Here is a 19,706-nt window from a genome sequence, read left to right on the forward strand (position 1 = left end):
TTTGTATTTTATTCTAGGGCTATCCACGCTAATGAATACTTCATCTGTTGTCAGTATGAACAGATAACAGTGTTTATGCATATTTACGACAACTGTTAATTATTGTCAGAACAGGTAACAGGTTGTCGAAAACTTTGTCGAAGTTTATAAATCAGTTCGAGTTCTAAGAAAAGTAATTGTTTATGTTTGTAAGTTTTGTATCAACTTCATTAATGCATATATTGGTTTTGTTATTGTTGGTTTTTTTTGCGTTGGGTTTTTTCTATTCGTCGGTTTTAAAAACCATATTTTCAGTACAGGTAATTAATTTAAAGAGACATTACCATTGCCAGTTATGGCTAGATCTATGCCATTTTATTTTCAATAGAAATTAGAAAATGAATGACGGCCAAAATTAGATTAGATCAGAATATGGGTAGGGATTTTAAAAATTATCCACTGGTTTGAGGGCGCGTCAATTTACCCAATAACACCCAATAACTTACTTATATACTTAGTATAGCTACGAGAACATAGCTAAAATTAAAAACGTTGAGATATGTGCTTGTTTTTTTTAACCTAGGATTGGGTGCCTTTAGTTCCAAGTGGCAAACTCAGTTTCTTTATTAATGCATGTAACATCTTAAAAATAAAGTAATTTTATACTAATATTATGACTATATAATTAAACTTACAGAGGCCAATGTATGTAGTGGCACAACTAGTTCAGCTCTGAACGTAAGTCTCATTACACTCGCCCTGTACATTCAGGAACAGTCTTATTGAATCCTTGTCGAAACTAAAATAGTACTCAGTCAATTTTACTGGGCAACTTTTTACTGCTAAACGGTCATGTGTCAGTCTCTGTGAACGCCTGTACAATGTAAAGGAACATCTTAGTGAGAAAATAAGACCTTGCTTACCTCGCTAGAGTCAGTATGAGCGACACAACACACTGTTAAAATTACGTACCTCCTACCAAGTTGCCTTTTCGCTGGTATGACACTATAAATATTGGTCAATGTCCTGTTCGATCCCTGCAATGGCCGAGAAAGTCCATTCAGATTTTCCGGCGTGATTTCCCCTTGTCAGTGATGCAGGATGGATGGTCTGACAAGGACAGCTGTCTAGTTGTTCGGATGGGACGAAAAACCGAGGTCCCGTGTACGCATTGGCATGCATGTAAAAGATCCCTTGGCAGTTGGAATTCAATATAAGAGTAGGCTGTAGCGCCGCTGCCCAGGAAAAAATTTCCCTCATAGTACACTGTATGGCGTATGTCTGTCTTCAATAGCCCAGGTTAGGAGCAGAACAGTAGGACGTTAAACCCCATTTCATTTCATTTTAGTCAATGTCCATATTTAGGAATGACGGCCATACAAGACGAAACGAAATTTAGGTAAATTTATATTAAAATAGATTTTAGTCACTTAAGTATCATAAACATTTTACATTTCAAAAATGCTACAAAACGTTGTGGTAATATTGATTTCTGAATTTCAGATGTCCAATGTTGAGGCGATAGCTTAAATTAATCATCATGAAAACTGACACAGATGTTCTATTTTCGAGGAAGCGTACCGGTCAAATGGACCCAACAGTCAACATTTCAAAGGCTGTTTTGATATGTAACATGTTCCATTTCTTTTTTGCTGCAAGCAAAGCTTGTCTGTTGCCTTTTTTGACCATATTTCTGCGTTTATTGGGGATGTCAGCCACAGAAACTGGAGTAGTGATTGCTCTAAAGACAATAACTGGGTTTTTTGGGGCACCAATCTGGGCAAGATGTGCTATATCGTATAATAAGAGGCGTTTTGTTTTGATGTGTTCAGTATTTATGTTTGCAGCTTCTTACCTCTCATTAACTGTTTTATATCAACAAACAACACACTATAAAACCTGTAATAATACAGGAAATGAAAATAACAGGTTGATCATTCCATCTTTTTTTGAACCCCTATTTAATAATTCTCATGAGTTAAAACCTCAAACAAAACCTACCATAATGCCTTCACCGATTACCACTGTTACAGAACCTGTATTATCATCTTCAACACATAAACAACCAACTCTTCCAACCACAACTAAGGCAAAAGCTACAACTGTGCCATCAACTACAACACCATCATCACATGTAGAAACATCTACGTCCCGTACCAGTACAATCAACACAACTGAAATCAACAAGTATTCCACTAGTGATCAGCTACAACTAATTGTCAAAGATTTAATTTTAAGTATGAACTTGACCACAGAAAAATTGAATAGTCTAGATATAACAGGACGTGAATTATACGATATGATTCATAATGAAGATCCAACGTTAGATGTGAGTGTAGATGAAATCAGTGAATTATGGAACATTTTAAAGAATTCCACAAATTATCAGCATAAGCCAAGTAGACAGCATATATTCAATAAATCTAGTATTTATAAACGAAGTGTAAATATAACATGGTATAGTACTATTGATAAAGGCAAACAATTGTGGAACAACATGCAGGAAGAAAAACTTGAACTTTTTTTAATTGTGTTATTGGTAGTTATAATAGGAGAATTTCTGAGCTGTTCCATAGAAAAAGTTGCTGATGATGCATGGTTTGACTTTTTGGATCGCATTGATGACCTTGAAAAATATGGCAAGCAAAGACTAGGGGGAAACTTTGCTTTTGTAATTTTTCCCGTGTTAATAACTCTGTCTGTGCAATTCACAGATTGTCTTCTGCCACTGGACATCAACCATTTTTTGTTGCATTTCTATGCTTTTGGTGGCTTTTTGGGTCTAACCTTTGTAGTATCTTACTTTTATCCAGTCCCCCCACCCCAGAAACATGACTATAACAGTAAGGTGATGAAGGGATTAAGAATTATATGCTGTGACTGCCAAGGTTTAATGTACACACTTACGCTGCTTATAATGGGGATGATTTATGCCTCCTATCATAATTATCTATTCTGGCTTATTCAAGATTTAGGCGGATCAGAGTTAAATATGGGTATGTGTGTCAGTATTGGAGCTTTGGCAGAAATACCTATGCTGCTGTTAAGTCAGAAGATGGTAAAGAAAATGGGAAATGCTGGTGTTGTATCATTAGCCTTATTTTTACTCAGTTCTCGTGTTCTCATTTATTCGTTTATCCCAACACCATGGGCAGTCATGCCTGCTGAATTACTGCATGCTTTCACTCATACTGCTATGTGGTTTGCTATTCTTAGTTATGATGACTTTAATGTGGGTGCTATGATAGACAGAAGTATAAGATCTGTGTTGTCCTCTGTGTATTTTGGTGTGGGTTTTTCTGCTGGTTGTTTGATTTCTGGGCTGGCTTATGACCTTTTCGGCCATGCCATAATGTTTCAGTGTGCTAGCGTTATAGCTGGGGTGTGGTTTTTTCTTTTTTCTATTGTTAGTAGATGCATTCCTAAAAAGGAGAGAATTCGCTATGTAAAACTTTTGCATGCAGAAGATTCTGATACTGATTCCATAGAAGACGATTGGTTAGAGATGGCACTAAAAGAAAATTGATGTGTATTAGTTTTTTATTTGAAGATGATCTGGCCTGAGTTCACAAAGTATTCCCAGACTTAAAGTTAAGAATTTACTCAAAATTGTTTGCCTTATTTTAACTAAAATATAGGCCTTTTGTTGTTTTAATGTATCCAATATATCAATAAGAAACTACATGTATGTGCAAAGGTTTTTGTTTCTGGATCAAAGATATTTCTCATAAACAGTGATTGAACAGTGATTTGTGAAGTCAGCGCCTGATCTAACATCTAACTATAATTATATAAAGGGGTATATATATTGATGCTTCTTGTGCATGTCTTAAGGTTATAACTGTAATGTATGCATAATTATTTCACATATACTTCTACCTGTACACAGTATTTGTTTAAAGGATGTAAAACTAGTTATACCACATCCATGCTCAAAAAATGTTAATGTGTTCTTAGATTATTGTCGTCCTAATCCATCAGCCCGTCCTGTTAAAAAACAAAAACAAATAAAACACATTTCACTAATCACAAAATCAAACCCTATTACGTTGGACATTGATTAATCAATCAGCGTTGACATTTCTAGTGGTTTACCCACTGTTCCGTGCTTCGCATGCCAAGAACTTGCGGTAACAGACCGTTTCATTGACTAATCCCTCACTTTAACCAAAATGCCAGAAATATTACAACTCTTCCAGATCCTAGTGTAGTAAGTAAAAACAAGTAAAACAAAATTTTGAACTATGAAAAATGAAACGAAATAAGATCTGTGTTTAATCAGATTGTCATAAATTGGACCCAAACAAAACTGAGGATCGCAGAACTATTGTTCACGCATTTGTGGCTAGGGATCATTGAAACTGGGTAATTGTCCTACATTTCATAGTGGTTTAGAAATTTCTTTGTCCAAACTTGTTGAGATGATAGTCAAAATATACATGTATAATAAACCCTGTTGAAAATTAGCATGGTGTATGAATCATGTTATTGAAACCTTAAGGTTACAGACTTCAATATTCTAATTTTTGAAACTTATTGGAATGATAACCCATAATGAAATTTAGTTAGAGTCTTCAGTCTACTACATTACACATTTATACAGGATTCCGTAGCTCCAGAGAAATTTGTATTAAAACATTTAACTTTTATAAACTACCTAGGTGGTTTAGCTGCTGGTGAGCATATTCTAGTTTTTGAAACTTGTTGGAATGTTCAGACATTTAAGATGATAAACCGTAATGAAATTTAGAGCCAACAAACTACATTTCACACTTATATGGGATTTTGTACTTCCATAGAAATTTGTATAAAAATATTTAACTTTTATAAACTGCCTGTGTGGTTTAGCTGCTGGTGAGTGTAAGTTTTTGTGCTGCTGAATCTCTGGTGTCTTGTATAAAAGGTGTAAATTAAGGGGCCTTAAGGATTTGTAATCAAATTACATAATATCCCTTGTATTTTTTAACTTTGCTCAGGGCTAGGAACAGAAAACACTTATTAGCCCTAACTAACTTTCCTGAATACAAAGTTTTTATTATTATATATGATTTAAAAGTGTTGTGACTGGATGAGCGATGTATTTAGTACATTTTTGTGTACATTGAAATTGTGATAGAACATTAAGACCTAATCCTTGGAAGCCATTCCATTTTTTTTTTTTTTTAAATCTTTATAAATTATATGTTATTTTTGTTTTTTGTTTTTTTGGGTTGTTTCTTTTTCCTACTTTGTTATATTGTTGGTTTATTGTCTATTAACATTTGATATATAATTATATGTGTCTGTTATAATTATATTAATACATAATATATAATTATATGTGTCTGTTATAATTATATTAATACATAATATATAATTATATGTGTCTGTTATAATTATATTAATACATTGTCACCTATTGTCAAGTATATGTAGTAGTACATGTACATTGTCTATATTTATATATTAAAAAAATGTAAATTTAGAGGAAAAACATATATGGTACACTGTCTGTACAATTTTTCTCTACATATAAAACTTCTTGGCGTCTTCATTAGCCCAGTTGGTGTAGAAAAGTAGGCTGTTAGATCTCATTTACAAAAAGTTTTACAACCAGTGTTTGTCAATAAATTTACTAGTAATAGTCAAGATAGGAAAACAAGATTTTACAATCTACCAGTGACTTCACAAGAAAAGTGTAGAACTTTTGATATGATAATATTGCTGTTATTGTGGGTTTCTTCATTTGTAAATATGGTTCTATTTTTATGAGCTAGTCATGCTGCATGTTTATCTTAAAACCAAATTAGATCCACGATTAGATACACTTGGGTTTGAAATTTTACCACAAAACTAAGCCCTGTACTTATACAAACAAATAATTTGATTGGACATTGAGTTTAGATGGCAATAAAGTGCAACATTAAAAATAAATAATCATGTTATACATGGTTTATTTGACATATGTTTCAGGCATTTTGGATGACCCTAATATCGTAATATGAGGTATGCCTCTGTGTTGCTGTGTCGTTATAGTGGAAATTAGAAATGAGCCCAATGTTTGCAATTCGTAAATCTCTTGGTCTGTATCCATTGTTTCAGTCCCTGTCTTTCATTCCCATAAAGTAATGGCGACTATGGCAGAAATTGGCACAAACCTTAGCCAAGGTCTAACCGTCTTGTTTTAAGACAGTCAGGGATATGCTCGAACAATTTCATTTGCAAGGGCACCTCTGAAGCTTAGTCTTAAAGTTTGGTGCAGCGTCAAATTCGTATTCCTTCCATAGTACTTAGATATTGGTATTGTGGTCGAAAAACTTGGTGCAAGTGTAAAAATTTCCTTTTCGCCCACAGTATTCTGGGTTGTGCCATGACATCAAGGATTTTCGAACACGCAAAGCTGTTGGGTTGGTCTGCCAACTTGATCCAACTGAATGGTGCTGGAAAATAACTGATGGGACGTATCTCACTAGAAATTAGGCTTGTGAGGCGCTCTTGCAGGTAGAGTCGTCGTCAGAGTCTTGGTTTTAGAATGCAGGGAATATGTGCAAATAGAAGTAAATGGATGACGAATCTACAGTTGTCTATAACTTAATAATAAAAAAGTTATTAGGTTTTTAATCTAACAGTTGTAATCGTTGTTAAATTTATAATCTTTATTTCTGTACATCGCTGATGAAGTAAGACAGCTTTGCAAGTTAAAGTGGGCGTTCCAGACAAAGGCACCACTTTTTTTACGCATGATTTCCATTTCTGATCTTTAAGAATTCCGCAATGTAAACACCTATATCTGCAAAGATCTCAGCTTCTAAACATATCTCTCAACATATATGTTAAGGGTTAAGGAATACATTGATAGAAACGGATTTTTTGGACCCCCAAAATGTAGGTATATGCAAAACGATTCTTGCGCTCCAAATTTTTTTTGTCTCGATACACCATATGGACGCATTATGTCTTCGGCCCTGTCCGGCCGTGTTTCAGTTCACACTTTTTGTGGACACTCTATAGGTAACATTGTTTTATCCGTTGTTGAAGAAATTTTAAGATATAATATATGTTTATTTCACAAAAATTTTGACAAGCACGATAAATGTGAAACTCTTCACAGAAAAGTTAATTCCAGTCCCTATACAAATTACCCAGATGAAAACAATAATGATGGTTGATTTAGTTTGAGCACCCATTTTGACAGAACTGATGACAGAGCTGTTAAAGTTTGCGGGTAAAAAGGTCAAGGTTAATTTGTGCATGCGCAGTAATCCGTGTTCAGACCGGTTAGCGTTACACTACGAAAATTTAAAGCGAGCCAGTCCTGGTACCGTTCCGAGACCACCTCACTTCAGTGGCCCAGGTTGGCACCATACCAGGCGCGGCACGCTTACGTTTGACCCGTTTACACTACAAAAAAGCGAAGCGTGCCGCACCTCATACCGTGTCTGGTACACTTAAAATTTGTAATGTAAACGGAGTTAATGGTTCAGGTCGATTCCAACCCATACCATTATGCTTGGATCTCCCTACGAGTCCCGTTCCTTGACACATTGGGCAGTATAACGCTGGTCAGGTCGACGCCATATTCCGGTCCTGCCATCTGCAGTTAATACGCAGTACCGACTCTCATCCGTGAACAGAACAGTTCTCCATTGCCTGTGTCACCAGTTCTGCGGTTGTTGGAAAACTGTAGACTTTCACGTCGATGGCGAGGGGTGAGGATCAGTCCATGGCAACGTCTACGGCAATGGGTGTTCTCTCTGGTGAGAAGTCGGCGCACTGTATCGCTACTGATGGGTCTTCCGTGTGTTCCCACAGTCTGACGTGCTGTTTCAGATGCATGTGTGAAGGGATTCTGCACGTGCTGTCGCACAACATGGCGGTCTTATTGTCTTGTGGTAACCCTTGGTCTACCAGTTCGGGGGCAATCATCCGGGTTTTTGGTGGCCCGAAAGCGTTGCTGAAGCCTGTAGATGGTCCGAACATTGACCTGGAAGAGATTGGCAACGGCTGGGCAGTGTGGCCAGTGTCGAGTCTTCCAAGCGCCTGGTTCCTCTGAGCAGTTGTGAGTCGTGGCATGTTGCTGACGATGTATTGTGAAAGATTCAACCAGGTATGGGGGTAAACTTTATAGGGCTAGTCCCGATGAACAGCACGTGTAGCATGAGTTACATGAAAATCATGGAGAACACATCACCATCTCAGACGTCGGGTTGCGTTTTTGAGAACATTTCCTGGGTTTAATTCTGTGTTTGGGAAGGAGCTTTATTGCTGAGGTAAAGTTGGAGATATACAATTAAAACATTTGGCAAGTTTTATGCAATGCGTCTATTCAGGATAACATACCAATCTGACGTTTCTTTTGCTGCTTAGTATATCTTCCAGATATGTAGATGCAGAATTCGGATGCAGCCCTGGCTACCCTGGGGAAATTTAAAATGGCCACCATTGGATAGTATTCGATAAATTCATGATCAATTTTGGGGGACCTAGGTTTAAAGTAGTTTCTATAAGAATTTGACCCGTTGAATCCAATGAGCAGGTGTATTCCTAATTCCGCTAAGGGGCCAAATTCAAAATAGGGGCTCATTTTGGTTGGAGTATTTGTCATGCTTTAGTCCTTTGATGCAGAGACGTTTTTACATTACCATTTTCTTCCAGGGACCACTAAACTTAGCTAATTTGAGAACCATAAGGCGTTTCGTTTGGTCATAGCACATTTTGCTGTTCAGATATACATTCGGCAACCCCGAAACCCAGTAGTTTGACGAATTACACTATCACATTACTAGCATCGAAATTTCCCGCGAAATGTGGCCGCCATTTTGAATATAACTGTCATATTGGAATACCTTTTGGTTGGAACATATTTTTATGTTTATATATGAATCACGTGATCCCGAAAAGCCATATTTTAATATATTACACACTTATATAGAGGACCCCAATTTGAATTAGCCGTCACCTTTGGGGTGGACACAAGCGCATTGGTATCAGTGGGTTTCTTATAGAAACCAGTCTCAGACCAAGGCCCTGAGTATTGGTCTCGCATTTTACTCAACTAAATGACCTAAAAATGCCCAATGCCGGCCATCTTGAATATTTAAATTTCTGTAACATTCGGCAACACAAAACAATTCAAAAATGTACAAATGCAGTTTATTTTGAAAAATGTAAAAATGCAGTTTATTTTGAAAAATGGACACCTTCAGGTAATCACCAAAACAGATTTATAATAAAATTATATCTTTAATGTTCTTATTTCTAGAGTTCATTAAATAGGTTATAATGTTACAGTCTGTTGTTTGTTTGTTTTTTTTTTGTTGTTTTTTTATACCCCCCCCCCCCAAAAAAAAAACCACCTCAATTTCACACGAAACTGTTCTACATTGTGAACGTAGAGTAAAGCACTGATTTAACTTTTAACACGGATAAATTCTTTATACAACGCAAGATTTGTCACGTTTTGTAATGTCTGATGATTTTGAGGAACCAAATTTTTGTAGAAGTAGAGATAGAATGATTGTTAAAAACAGGGCAACAGCAAGACTTCCCACAATGCCAACAAGGACATTTATTTCTTTAGGTGGCGGTAAATCAGGACTCTCTGTAACAGTTTCTATGATTGGTTGGTATTCTTTGCTGACATAATCTGGTAGGTAACCAAACGCCGTGGTAACAAAGTTAGATTTCTCCGCCAAGTTTCCCTGCTTATCAACCGCTCTAACAGAAAACACCAAGGCAACTTTCTCTCCAGGAATAAAGGGAACTTTTAAAACAAAGATTTCGGACACCCCGGCTACTTTTGGTGTTTTCAGATTTCCATGTAAGATATCATTCTGTGAAATATATTTCCATGTGTTTTGATGATTTACCATATCTTGAACATCATGTGACATCATTATATCATAGCTGGAAGCTATTTAAAAGATAAACATTTTTATCCTGAAATGTTTCTATGTAAAAGTACAACAAATATTAGTAACTTAAGGCAACAACAAAGAATATTTTTGTTGGCGATATGTAGGGAACTGGAATAATAAATCCCCGAGAATCTCTTGTTGGTATGTTTACACTGGATGACAGGTCCCCTATTTTGGCAAGGACCGGATTTCCCCTTTAGTCATGGTTTAGAAAGAATATGCGTGTTCTCCTAGAAAGTTTGATAGTCAATGACATCCGTACGCACGTGAATTTGGTATTCAAAATTGAATAGTAAGAGTCGATCTTTGGAATATACATCTTTATTACTTATCATTTTTTAAAAATATTTTTTTACCTGTATCAATGTCAAAATCGTCACCAGGCGCTGTCCATGATAACACAATCGTTTGATCTGTATGTGATGTCTTAAGTACTGTTAAATCTGTTATTCTTGCTGGCGGCAAAATATCACTAATAATATTTTCTGATGGGTACGGTAAAGCAGCACTAGGCGCCATGTTTTTATAAAGAAAGGAACCAGCTGTAGTAGAACGACTGATATACACCATCAACGGTTCTTTTGATGTCTGTCTTCTAGTTCTAACTATATACATAAAAAAAAATAATAATGAATAGAATTTCTAACGTTTCTAAACCAACCGGGATAATGAAGACGGACATACAGTATGCAGTGTACTATAGGGGACATTTTTCCCGGACAGCTACGCTACGGCCTACTCTTAATTCGAATTCCAACAGGGCCAAGGATTCTTTTACGTACACGCCAACGCATTCACGGGACCTAACTTTTTGTCCCATCAGAATGACTAGACACTGCCAGAACCCCCGTCTTGCACCACTGACAATGTGAAACTACGCGGGACAAGATGTTAATTGGACAACAAATTACTTTTATAGTTTAAATTACAGAATCAGAATACCAATGGGTCAAAATACAAACTGTCGAACTGGTTAATATATTACCTGAGAAGTGTTTTGTTAAAAAAAAGTTGCTTGACTCGGTCCAGATAAAACGGGACGGGGCAAAATGATTGGACAAATTTAGGTGTTTTGGACGTTTGCTCAATAGATTATAACCAAATTGGTAGATCAGTTGCCTGGGTGGTACTTTTTAGGTCGTTCAGATATGATCAAACGATTTTGATTATATTTCAGCCGAATTTCTGGTATGCTAATTAGGTGTGCTTGTCGTCCTGGTTTGTCCAAATATACATGCACCAAACACCCATAACTTCGCACAGAAGTAATTTGACTGAAATTTTCAATATTCAGTTTTCATTATCTACTTTTAAACTATTATAGTAAGAACGGTCAACTCTTTATCTTTAATTCTTACACAATTCATCTTTAACATAACAAGACCATAATCTATATGGCAACCCCAACCTTTCAAATGATACCAATTTTAACATATTTAACATAGTGCAAAAATACATTAAAGATAGCAAGAGATTTTAACACTTTAACATTTAATTTTTTATTTACAATATGCAATACTTTTTATCTTATATAAATTTCATAATCTAAAATGAAAATGTTATACCTTACGATTAGACTCCAAGACATGTATATATACTCAGCCAAATTAAAAACTTGACACTGATGAATTTCAACAAATTTTTTTTCTGGTAAGTCAAATAAATTTTAAAGTGTTTCTAACGATAGTAAGTAGTAAGAAGCCTTTAATTTCATAAAATTGTAAAGTCACGTGGATCACGTGACTTTTGAGCATATAAAGATGAAAAACCTGAAAAACACGTGCAAACACAAACTCGTGAGGTCAATCGATGCAAGTTTGCTTAAACTGAACACGCACACGTAACTTGAACGGGAAAAACAAATTAAAATAGTTATTTTCATCTTTGTTAGAAAATGCCGCGCCTTGCTATAGGTAGGCTCTATGCTGGTCAGTCTGTGGTCACTGTTGCAAGAGCCTTTAATTGTTCACGCCAGACAATAATCTTAGAATGAGAGTGCTTCAAACTGGAACTATTGCCGACATCCCAAGGGTGGGAGCGCCACGTGTGACGTCACTCCAGGAAGATCAAGCAATACGATTACGTCATCTTAGGAAAACAGATTTGTCACTGCAACCTCCACAAGTAGATAGATGTTTGGTGGAAGGGTAACTGCACAAACTGTTCGAAATCGCTTGCAGGCTGCTGGTCTTCGAGCTCGGAGGCCCTATAATGAACCAATATTGACACCTCTTCATCGCCGTAACCGACTTGTGTGGGCCACGAGACACATAAGATTTACTCAAAGACAGTGGAATTCGGTTGTCTTTAGTGACGAATCTCGATTCACTTTGAGATTTGCCGATGGCAGGGCCCGAGTGTACCGCAGACGAGGTGAACGTTACGCTCAAGTATGCGTCAAAGAAGTTGATCGATTTGGTGGCGGCAGCGTCATGGTTTGGGGTTCTTTTTGTGCACAAGGACGTTCTCCTTTTGTTGTTGTCCAAGGGAACTTAAATGCTGTCCAGTACAGGGATCAGATTTTGCAACCTGTTCTTCTTCCGTTTATGCAGAGACATGGGCCTGGACTAACGTTTCAACAGGACAATGCTCGACCCCATACAGCAATTGCTACCCAGAATTTTTTAAGAAATGCCGGTGTCCCAAGTCCTGGATTGGCCGTCGCTTAGCCCCGACCTTAATCCTATTGAACACATCTGGGACGAACTGGGTCGACGTGTTCGTCAGCAAGTGAATCCACCACTGACGTTGCAGGACCTTCAACATGCTCTTGCTGAGCAGTGGCGACGTCTTCCTCGGGTAGTGTTTACTAATGTTCTGAGATCCACGAGAAGACGTTGTGTGGCAGTACGAGACGCTAGAGGGGCCACACCCGTTACTAAACACTTTATTCCGATTGTTCTCCAAGTCTGTGAATTTCATTTTGGGGGGTACTGTGACATCACGAACGTTATCAATGTCAAGGAGTTTCGGCGAGACGTATTCTTGCTTTCTGTTGATGTCAAGGTCGTCTGTGCACAACATAACACTAAAATAGTTGCCTTAAACCAAATATTAAAAATCTAGTCCCAAAAATCCCGAGTGTCAAGTTTTTAATTTGGCTGAGTATATGTTTGTCTATACATATGTCCACCATTGTCTATTGTAAACATAAGATATAACTGTTTTATATGTTTGGAGAGAACTTATATAGATGTTTGCCTGTTGTTCAATCCAGTTCAGTTTATTGAATAAAATATTGTTTAAACTAGACTGGATGGATTAGAACGGACTCGCCAGTTAATAATTTGATGATAAAATGGATAATGGAGACTTTGTTTATTGTCATAGCAATGGTATTTGACAGTCGATACTTTCACGTGAAAACTTCGAACACTCATAACTTCGCTCAGAATAAAGTAATTTGACTGAAATCTTCAATATTTTCATTGCTCAACATCTATTTTAACAAAAACATCTAAATCTTACATAATGCATCTTTAAAGAGTAAATATTAATGACCAAATAACAATAAGGTGCTGCTTTTTATTTCTTGTTCGGGAAAATTACAGGATTTGGCTTGAATCGGGAAAATTACAGGACTTGACTTGAATCGGGAAAATTACAAGACTTGACTTGAATCTGCGATTTATTCTATTTTTACAATTCCTCTCTGATAAATTATAGGTGGGAACTTAGTCCCGAAATGACCTAGTTTGTGTCGAGTGAACGTTAAACCCTCTCTCTCCCTCTCTCTCCCACTGCTAAAGACCCCTACGCGCAAGCGAATTATTGAAATAAAATTGAACCATGTGTTAGTCCCGAAATGACCCAGTTTGTGTCGAGTGAACGTTAAACCCCATCTCTCTCTCTCTCTCTCATCTCTCTCTCTCTCTCTCTCTCACACACCCACACACACACTCTCTCTTTAAATGTGGCGTATCATATAGTTCAAATAACGGTACTGGCAACGTGCCAATTGTACATTAGATCGTAGACGAAATATTGGACTCGCGTGACGATTACATTGACATGCACGTGCGGGATAGTTTCGGTATTTTAAGTGTTTCATGGTCGCGTCAGTTATCATACGGGCGGATTTTGACCTTATGGCATTGATTAATCAATCAGCGTTGGCGTTTCTAGTGGTTTACCCAAAGTTCTGTGCACCTCACGCCAAAAACTCGCCGTAACAGACCGTTTCATTGGCTAATCTCTCACATCAATCAGTGTTGACGTTTATAGTGGTTTACCCAAAGTTCCGTGCACATCACATCAAAAATTCGCCGTAACAGACCGTTTCATTGGCTAATCTCGCACATCACCCAGAACGCGGATTATATAACAACTCTTCCAGATCCTAGTGTAGTAAAGAACAAGTAAAACGAAATTTTGAACTATAAAAAACGAAACGGAATAGGATCTGTGTTTTAATCAGATTGGGTGTTCAAGTTACTGATCAACCTGTAATGTGTTGTTTTAGCACATACACAGGTGATCATTTGAGGAAAAGTAGGTGTTAAAATATATGCAGTTAAAACAATAAATAATTTAATACCCCATTCACACCAAATGAATAACATTACATTATCCATTGGCCTGTTGTGGATTTTAAAGATAGATTGCTAGGCAACGAAACATACGCCCACAGCAGCTAAGTCGTCCGGCAGTCAATGGCGTCATTTCCCTTCAATTCTGCTTTGCCCTTGAAGTTTGGTAGTGTGGTGGCGTTTGGTGGAGATACAGTGGAGATCAATTGGTTGTAGCTGTTGATGTTTTGGTAGGCGATCTGTTTGTCTAGTCGGAATCGGGAAGAAGTGGGGATCTGTGTGGTAAAGAGTCTGGTTCGTGTATCCTTGGTCCAGCTTCCACCCTGCTGTTGAGTCCGACGTGTATAACCATTTCCTCGGGTGCAGGTCTCATGTATTTCTGTAGGATCTGTTTGATGTAGCAGATCTAGGCTCCAGAATAGCTATGGATCTCCCATTCCCCGAGAAAGTATACTGTCCTTGCCAGGTTAGAGGATCCAATAACCATGGTCTTTTCCATCACAGGTGGTAGGTACCATGAAACCTTCTCATCTTTACGTTTGTAGCTGTGTGGTCTCGTCGTAGAAAGTCTGAGTGATCGTCTGCAGCTGGTAGAAGGCTTAGTAGTGGTGTCAAGGATAGAAATGGTGGGCGGTCTAAAATCCAATTACGAATAACGACCCATTAAGATTGTCATACTTGTTTGGCTTATAGTTCTGGTCTATATTAAAGGAGCTAAATCGCTTATACTTGGGACCTAGAAATTGACCCAAATGGGTCGCAACGCATATAATAATGTAATCTGATTGTATATAAACTGATTTACATTCAATTGTTTCCGCTTTGACTCTAATTTCAAATCAGTTATGTCCAGCGAAATAAGGCATATGTCTCAACCCTATAGCAATTTCCAGCGTCTGGTTATTCCAGTCTATTCAGCAGGCTCTCCAGTTGAAGATGTCTAGCCTCGTTCTTTCTTGTCACTTGTTGCAAATGACGCCTAAACCCACTATGGTACACGATTCGTGTACCAATGGTAAAATATTTATTTTGTCTTAAATATTGGATATCAGAAGCCTGCCCTTTCCTGGCAAGATCACAAGATCAATGTTGATTTGAATTGACAAATAATTCGCATTTTCAACGTGTAAGACTTTGGATGCTATTGAGTTAGAGACTTAGCTACTTTAAGGTTTAGTATTCAAAACATTAAATGTCAAGGGCCATAAAGCTGGAAGTAATTATTGGAAATCATTAATATTCAATAGGATTCTTCTTCTCATGACCATAATTGTTTAGCCTTCAGAGCGTGGAAGTCGGGCAGGCGAACGGGGGCGACAACAATATACGACATGTGGACACATAAAAAAGTGTCGAAAACCTGAAATCAACAAATAGGCTTAAAATACATTTATACGTATCCCAACCCAAATTTCTTAAAATTGTGTTTCAAAAACCTGACATTGGAATGGTCTTAATCTGATGTGTATGCATCGTAAATAAACAGGTATACGTGCAAAATAATGTATTGATGCCGGTTATAGACGAATTAGTATAACGATTTGTGTGATAAAGTGCCTGTGATAAACTTGCTTCTCTCTCGTAACCGTTCAATTAACTTCTTATACAAACAAAGAATTCAGTGTGTAAGTCAGTTATCGACCTGGACCTCGGGTTCAAGTTACATAAACACCCGCTCTCGTACATTGAACACTTCAAACGCTGTGCGTTCTCTGCACGAGCTCGGATGTTCATCTAACTTAAACCGCTCTTTCTCAGTCGTTAACCCTTACATATACCCCTCGGACAATATCAATATATTACTTAATGTCTCGCCATTGACAATTAAACCACACGAATGTAGCTTCAAATGTCCTTAAATTCGTAGATATAGTGGGTTTTTTTTTAAGTCATTACCTGTTAGGCTAGAATCCGTATCTATTATTAATGATTCCGTCTGTTTTTCACGAGGAAGTGTTTTTCTGACCATACCTTGACCAACAGTAGCACTAACTTCTATTTTAACGCTATATATACCAGTATTACTGTACTGCGTAAAATATCGAGAATAAACACCGTCATTTTTATTTATATCAGCTCCTAAAATAAAGATATAATAATACTCTATTTATACCATTTAATGGCCTAATGAATGTTGCTTTTTTTTAGGCTACGTTAGAAGTTAGGTTTAATTACCTAAGCTATTGTGTATCATCTCCCCCATTCGATACCGCTACATTATAGCCTAGAGTCCCAGTTCTTGCATAGTTACAAACCTGGGTACGTCAACATGTTAAGTATATGCCTAAATTTAGTGTAATTTGCATAATTACAGAAACCTTGTAATTTGGATTATCCCACACATTGGAATGATCTGTGTGGATACTGCAATAGATACAGACAGTCTAATTTATCTACCTGCACCGTTATCTAGTAGTTGTATTGAAACAGGGTCTGTGAATGGTCGATCTATGGTGGCTGTAACAGTCATTCCTGTTACTGGAAGAGATCCCTTTGTTACTTCTGCGTGAATAATTAACGCACCAGGCCCTATGACAGAAGCAGACGATAGAATGCCATTAATTTTAACTGGTTCACGATTGTCATCAACAGGTTCACTGGTCACCATTATAGATATCTTCTGCGACGTTTCTTGGTGTTTATTATTTATGATATTATAGAACCACAATCCACTCTAAAAGAGATTTTGAAAAATAATATAATTATGGACCAAATATGTTGGGTAGCAACGGCCTCCTGGCGCAGAAACTTCAGTTTTTGTCTTCCTTTCCTTGTCCAGTGTCCCCCGAGACAGTATAGGAAGTTTGAATATGTTCCAGAACATAAACAAGCTAACATATCTGATTAAATACTAGCACTATATTCAAATAGGGGTGTCGCGAAACTTTTTCCTCTGAGTATATTTAATCCACTTGGTTTAAAAATTTATCGATTTAGTTTAGATATTTTATCTATTTAGTTTAGATTTAACCCATCCATTTTATATATTAAATACATCCAATCTAGATATACACGTGGAATTATATTTACCTCGGCAATTTCAGGTATCTCTATTCTGACTGTATTATATTTATCATCAGCTTTATATTCTGGGTATCTTTTATTATAAATTCGACCTGATGGGGATGTTATAATTATAGTGGGTTCTATCTTAGAATACATGACAGTAAACACAGTCTTTCTTCCAACATCTTCATCGACTGACACATGCCCTGTCATTTTTTCGCCAGATAAAATGTTGTCGGCTCGACTCATAATCTGTACATATAAACATTTTAATTATGTTCAGCTCATTAAAACTACAATGATAGTTTCGTACCTTACCATACATTTCATCGAAAGCAATTTAAATTATCGGACTCAAGAGACACCGTGTAACATTTTATTTATTATTCCTTTAATGTTTGCTTTAAATAGACCGCTATTTGGAGGTTTTTTTTTAGTGTACTTTGGGTTTCATTTCTCACAACCCTCAGCAATAACACAACATACCTTTATCGATCAATAAGTGAAATGAAATTAAATTAGATGGGATTTAACGTCCTACTGTTCTGCTCCGACTACGACCTACTCTTATATCGAATTCCATCTGCCAAGGGATATTTTACGTGTACCCCAATGTGTACACGGGACCTCGATTTTCCGTCCCATCCGAACGACTAGACAGTTGTCAGGTCCTCCTTCTTGCACCTCTGACATCCTTGAAAATCCCGATGAACTTTCTCGGCCAACACCGGTGACTCACTCACAGGGGCTCTCGGATTTGCTCCCGATTTTGGCAGAGAAAGTTCCTAGTGATTTCCGACACGGGTTTTCCTTGTCAGTGGTACAGGAAAATCCCGATGAACTTTCTCGGCCAACACCGGTAACTCACTCCCATGGGGTCTCGATTTGCTCCCGATTTTGGCCGAGAAAGTTCCTCGTGATTTTCCGACGCGGTTTTCCCTGTCAGGGTACATGAAGAAACGAAAATCCGAGGTCCAGTGTATACAATGGCATGTACGTGAAAGAACCTTATAAGACAGTTGGAATTTGAAATACGGGTAGGCCGTAGCTCCGCTGTCCGGGCAAAATATCCCCATAGAACACTGCATGCACATTAAATTGTCTTTCATTTTATTTCAGCACAGCACCAAAAATAAAAGGAAACGAAATTGACTATAGATATATTGATATATTTAAATGCATGTACAAATTTAGTTTATTGTCACATTTTTCTTTATAATATGGTATACTGTACATTCTTACGTTAAAAAGAATTTACCTGTAAAGCCCGATTTTCTTTTGTCCATGTTGGATTTTGTCTCAGTTTGAATAATGCGTCAATGAGTGTCGTCGATTGATCTTGGTTATTGTCAAAATATGCATAGCCACCTTTGCAATAAAAGAAAATACTAAAGCATTTTTTTTTTTAAATTTAAAACAGTAAAGATTTCCTTATGTTTATATTTATTTGAAAACTGTGTAACTTGCCTATTCATTGAATTCTAATTGGCTGTAGACACGCTGGTAGGTCTTGATTTATCCTTCCATCGAACAGACAGACCTTATTTGTAAGCGGTATAAGCTAACCGACTACAGATCACCATAAAAAAAATTCATTGACTAAAACGGTAATTTAAGTCACTTTTACCGGTGGTAAGTTTTCCCCAATTTTCGTTGTCTCTACCACAGATGAAACATCGGTGTGGCAATTTGAGAAACCGGAATTAGCATACTGTATCGTCGTATATACCATACCTATCATTCTGCTCCAAAATCGTGAATATTAATTAAAACCTGATATATATATATATATTTGACTTTGATTTACCTGTAGAATGCGCGGCATGTGTTAAATTCTCGTCAGATAGTTGGTTTAATGCTAGAACTGTCATAATTGCTCCAGATTCTCTTAAATTTGATAATACGCCATCAATTTTTGGATTTGTCGTCTCCACGCCATCTGTTAACACCAAAATTTCTGAACCGCTGGAGTTTTTGCCATTACTGGATAACAGCTATTTTGTGATTGAAAAGAGTCATTAGTTTCTTTACATCTTTTACTCATTTCGTATATTTCTTTTACAAACAGAATAGTTGAAGGTGCTAAGATATAAAGGTCTCTAATATAGTCTGTTGCCCTAGTCGGCTTCATCATTTCGTTTCGCTTTTAACATCTTTTATGGTCCGAAATTGTAGTCAACCAAACTCTTCGGAAACCTTGTGTACATGGATATCAGCTTTTTTCCCGACTCGACAAATCTCGACACCCTATACATCTGACCTCGGCTCTATGGCGAATTCCGCCATTGGAACTACT

At 37.1% G+C, this 19,706-nt stretch overlaps 2 protein-coding genes across 3 annotated transcripts; one reads left to right on the forward strand and one right to left on the reverse strand.

The window, feature by feature from the left end:
• Positions 1-101: 101 nt before the first annotated feature.
• Positions 102-9,246, forward strand: LOC126811182 (major facilitator superfamily domain-containing protein 6-like). 2 transcript variants are annotated; one of them, XM_050536742.2, is made up of 2 exons: positions 102-188; positions 1,483-9,246. In XM_050536742.2, exon 2 carries the CDS (start codon positions 1,520-1,522, stop codon positions 3,503-3,505), a length of 1,986 nt encoding a protein of 661 aa, XP_050392699.1. In that variant the 5' UTR covers positions 102-188; positions 1,483-1,519; the 3' UTR covers positions 3,506-9,246. The 2 variants fall into 2 exon arrangements, with proteins under 2 accessions (XP_050392699.1, XP_050392700.1); XM_050536743.2 differs by having other exon boundaries at positions 108-172.
• A 101-nt stretch (positions 9,247-9,347) lies between these two features.
• On the reverse strand, positions 9,348-17,022 carry LOC126811214 (calcium-activated chloride channel regulator 4A). Its single transcript, XM_050536788.2, has 4 exons — positions 16,802-17,022; positions 16,301-16,483; positions 10,232-10,480; positions 9,348-9,871 (listed from the first exon to the last, which is right to left on the reverse strand). The coding sequence occupies exons 1-4, from the start codon at positions 17,010-17,012 to the stop codon at positions 9,393-9,395; spliced, it is 1,122 nt and encodes a 373-aa protein (XP_050392745.1). The 5' UTR covers positions 17,013-17,022; the 3' UTR covers positions 9,348-9,392.
• Between the last annotated feature and the right edge of the window lie 2,684 nt (positions 17,023-19,706).

This window comes from Patella vulgata, chromosome 2 (genome assembly GCF_932274485.2).
Source record: "Patella vulgata chromosome 2, xgPatVulg1.2, whole genome shotgun sequence".
NCBI classification, from domain to species: Eukaryota; Metazoa; Mollusca; class Gastropoda; family Patellidae; genus Patella; species Patella vulgata.

Excerpts from the sequence above, each read along its gene's own strand:
- LOC126811182 (XM_050536742.2), top strand. The coding sequence starts at position 1,520 with ATGAAAACTGACACAGATGTTCTATTTTCGAGGAAGCGTACCGGTCAA.
- LOC126811214 (XM_050536788.2), bottom strand. The coding sequence starts at position 17,012 with ATGGTGACCAGTGAACCTGTTGATGACAATCGTGAACCAGTTAAAATT. Across the intron at positions 10,481-16,300 it reads TACGGATTCTAGCCTAACAG|TTAGAACTAGAAGACAGACA; the intron begins GTAATGACTTAA and ends TTATGTATATAG. Across the intron at positions 9,872-10,231 it reads CGATTTTGACATTGATACAG|CTTCCAGCTATGATATAATG; the intron begins GTAAAAAAATAT and ends TCTTTTAAATAG.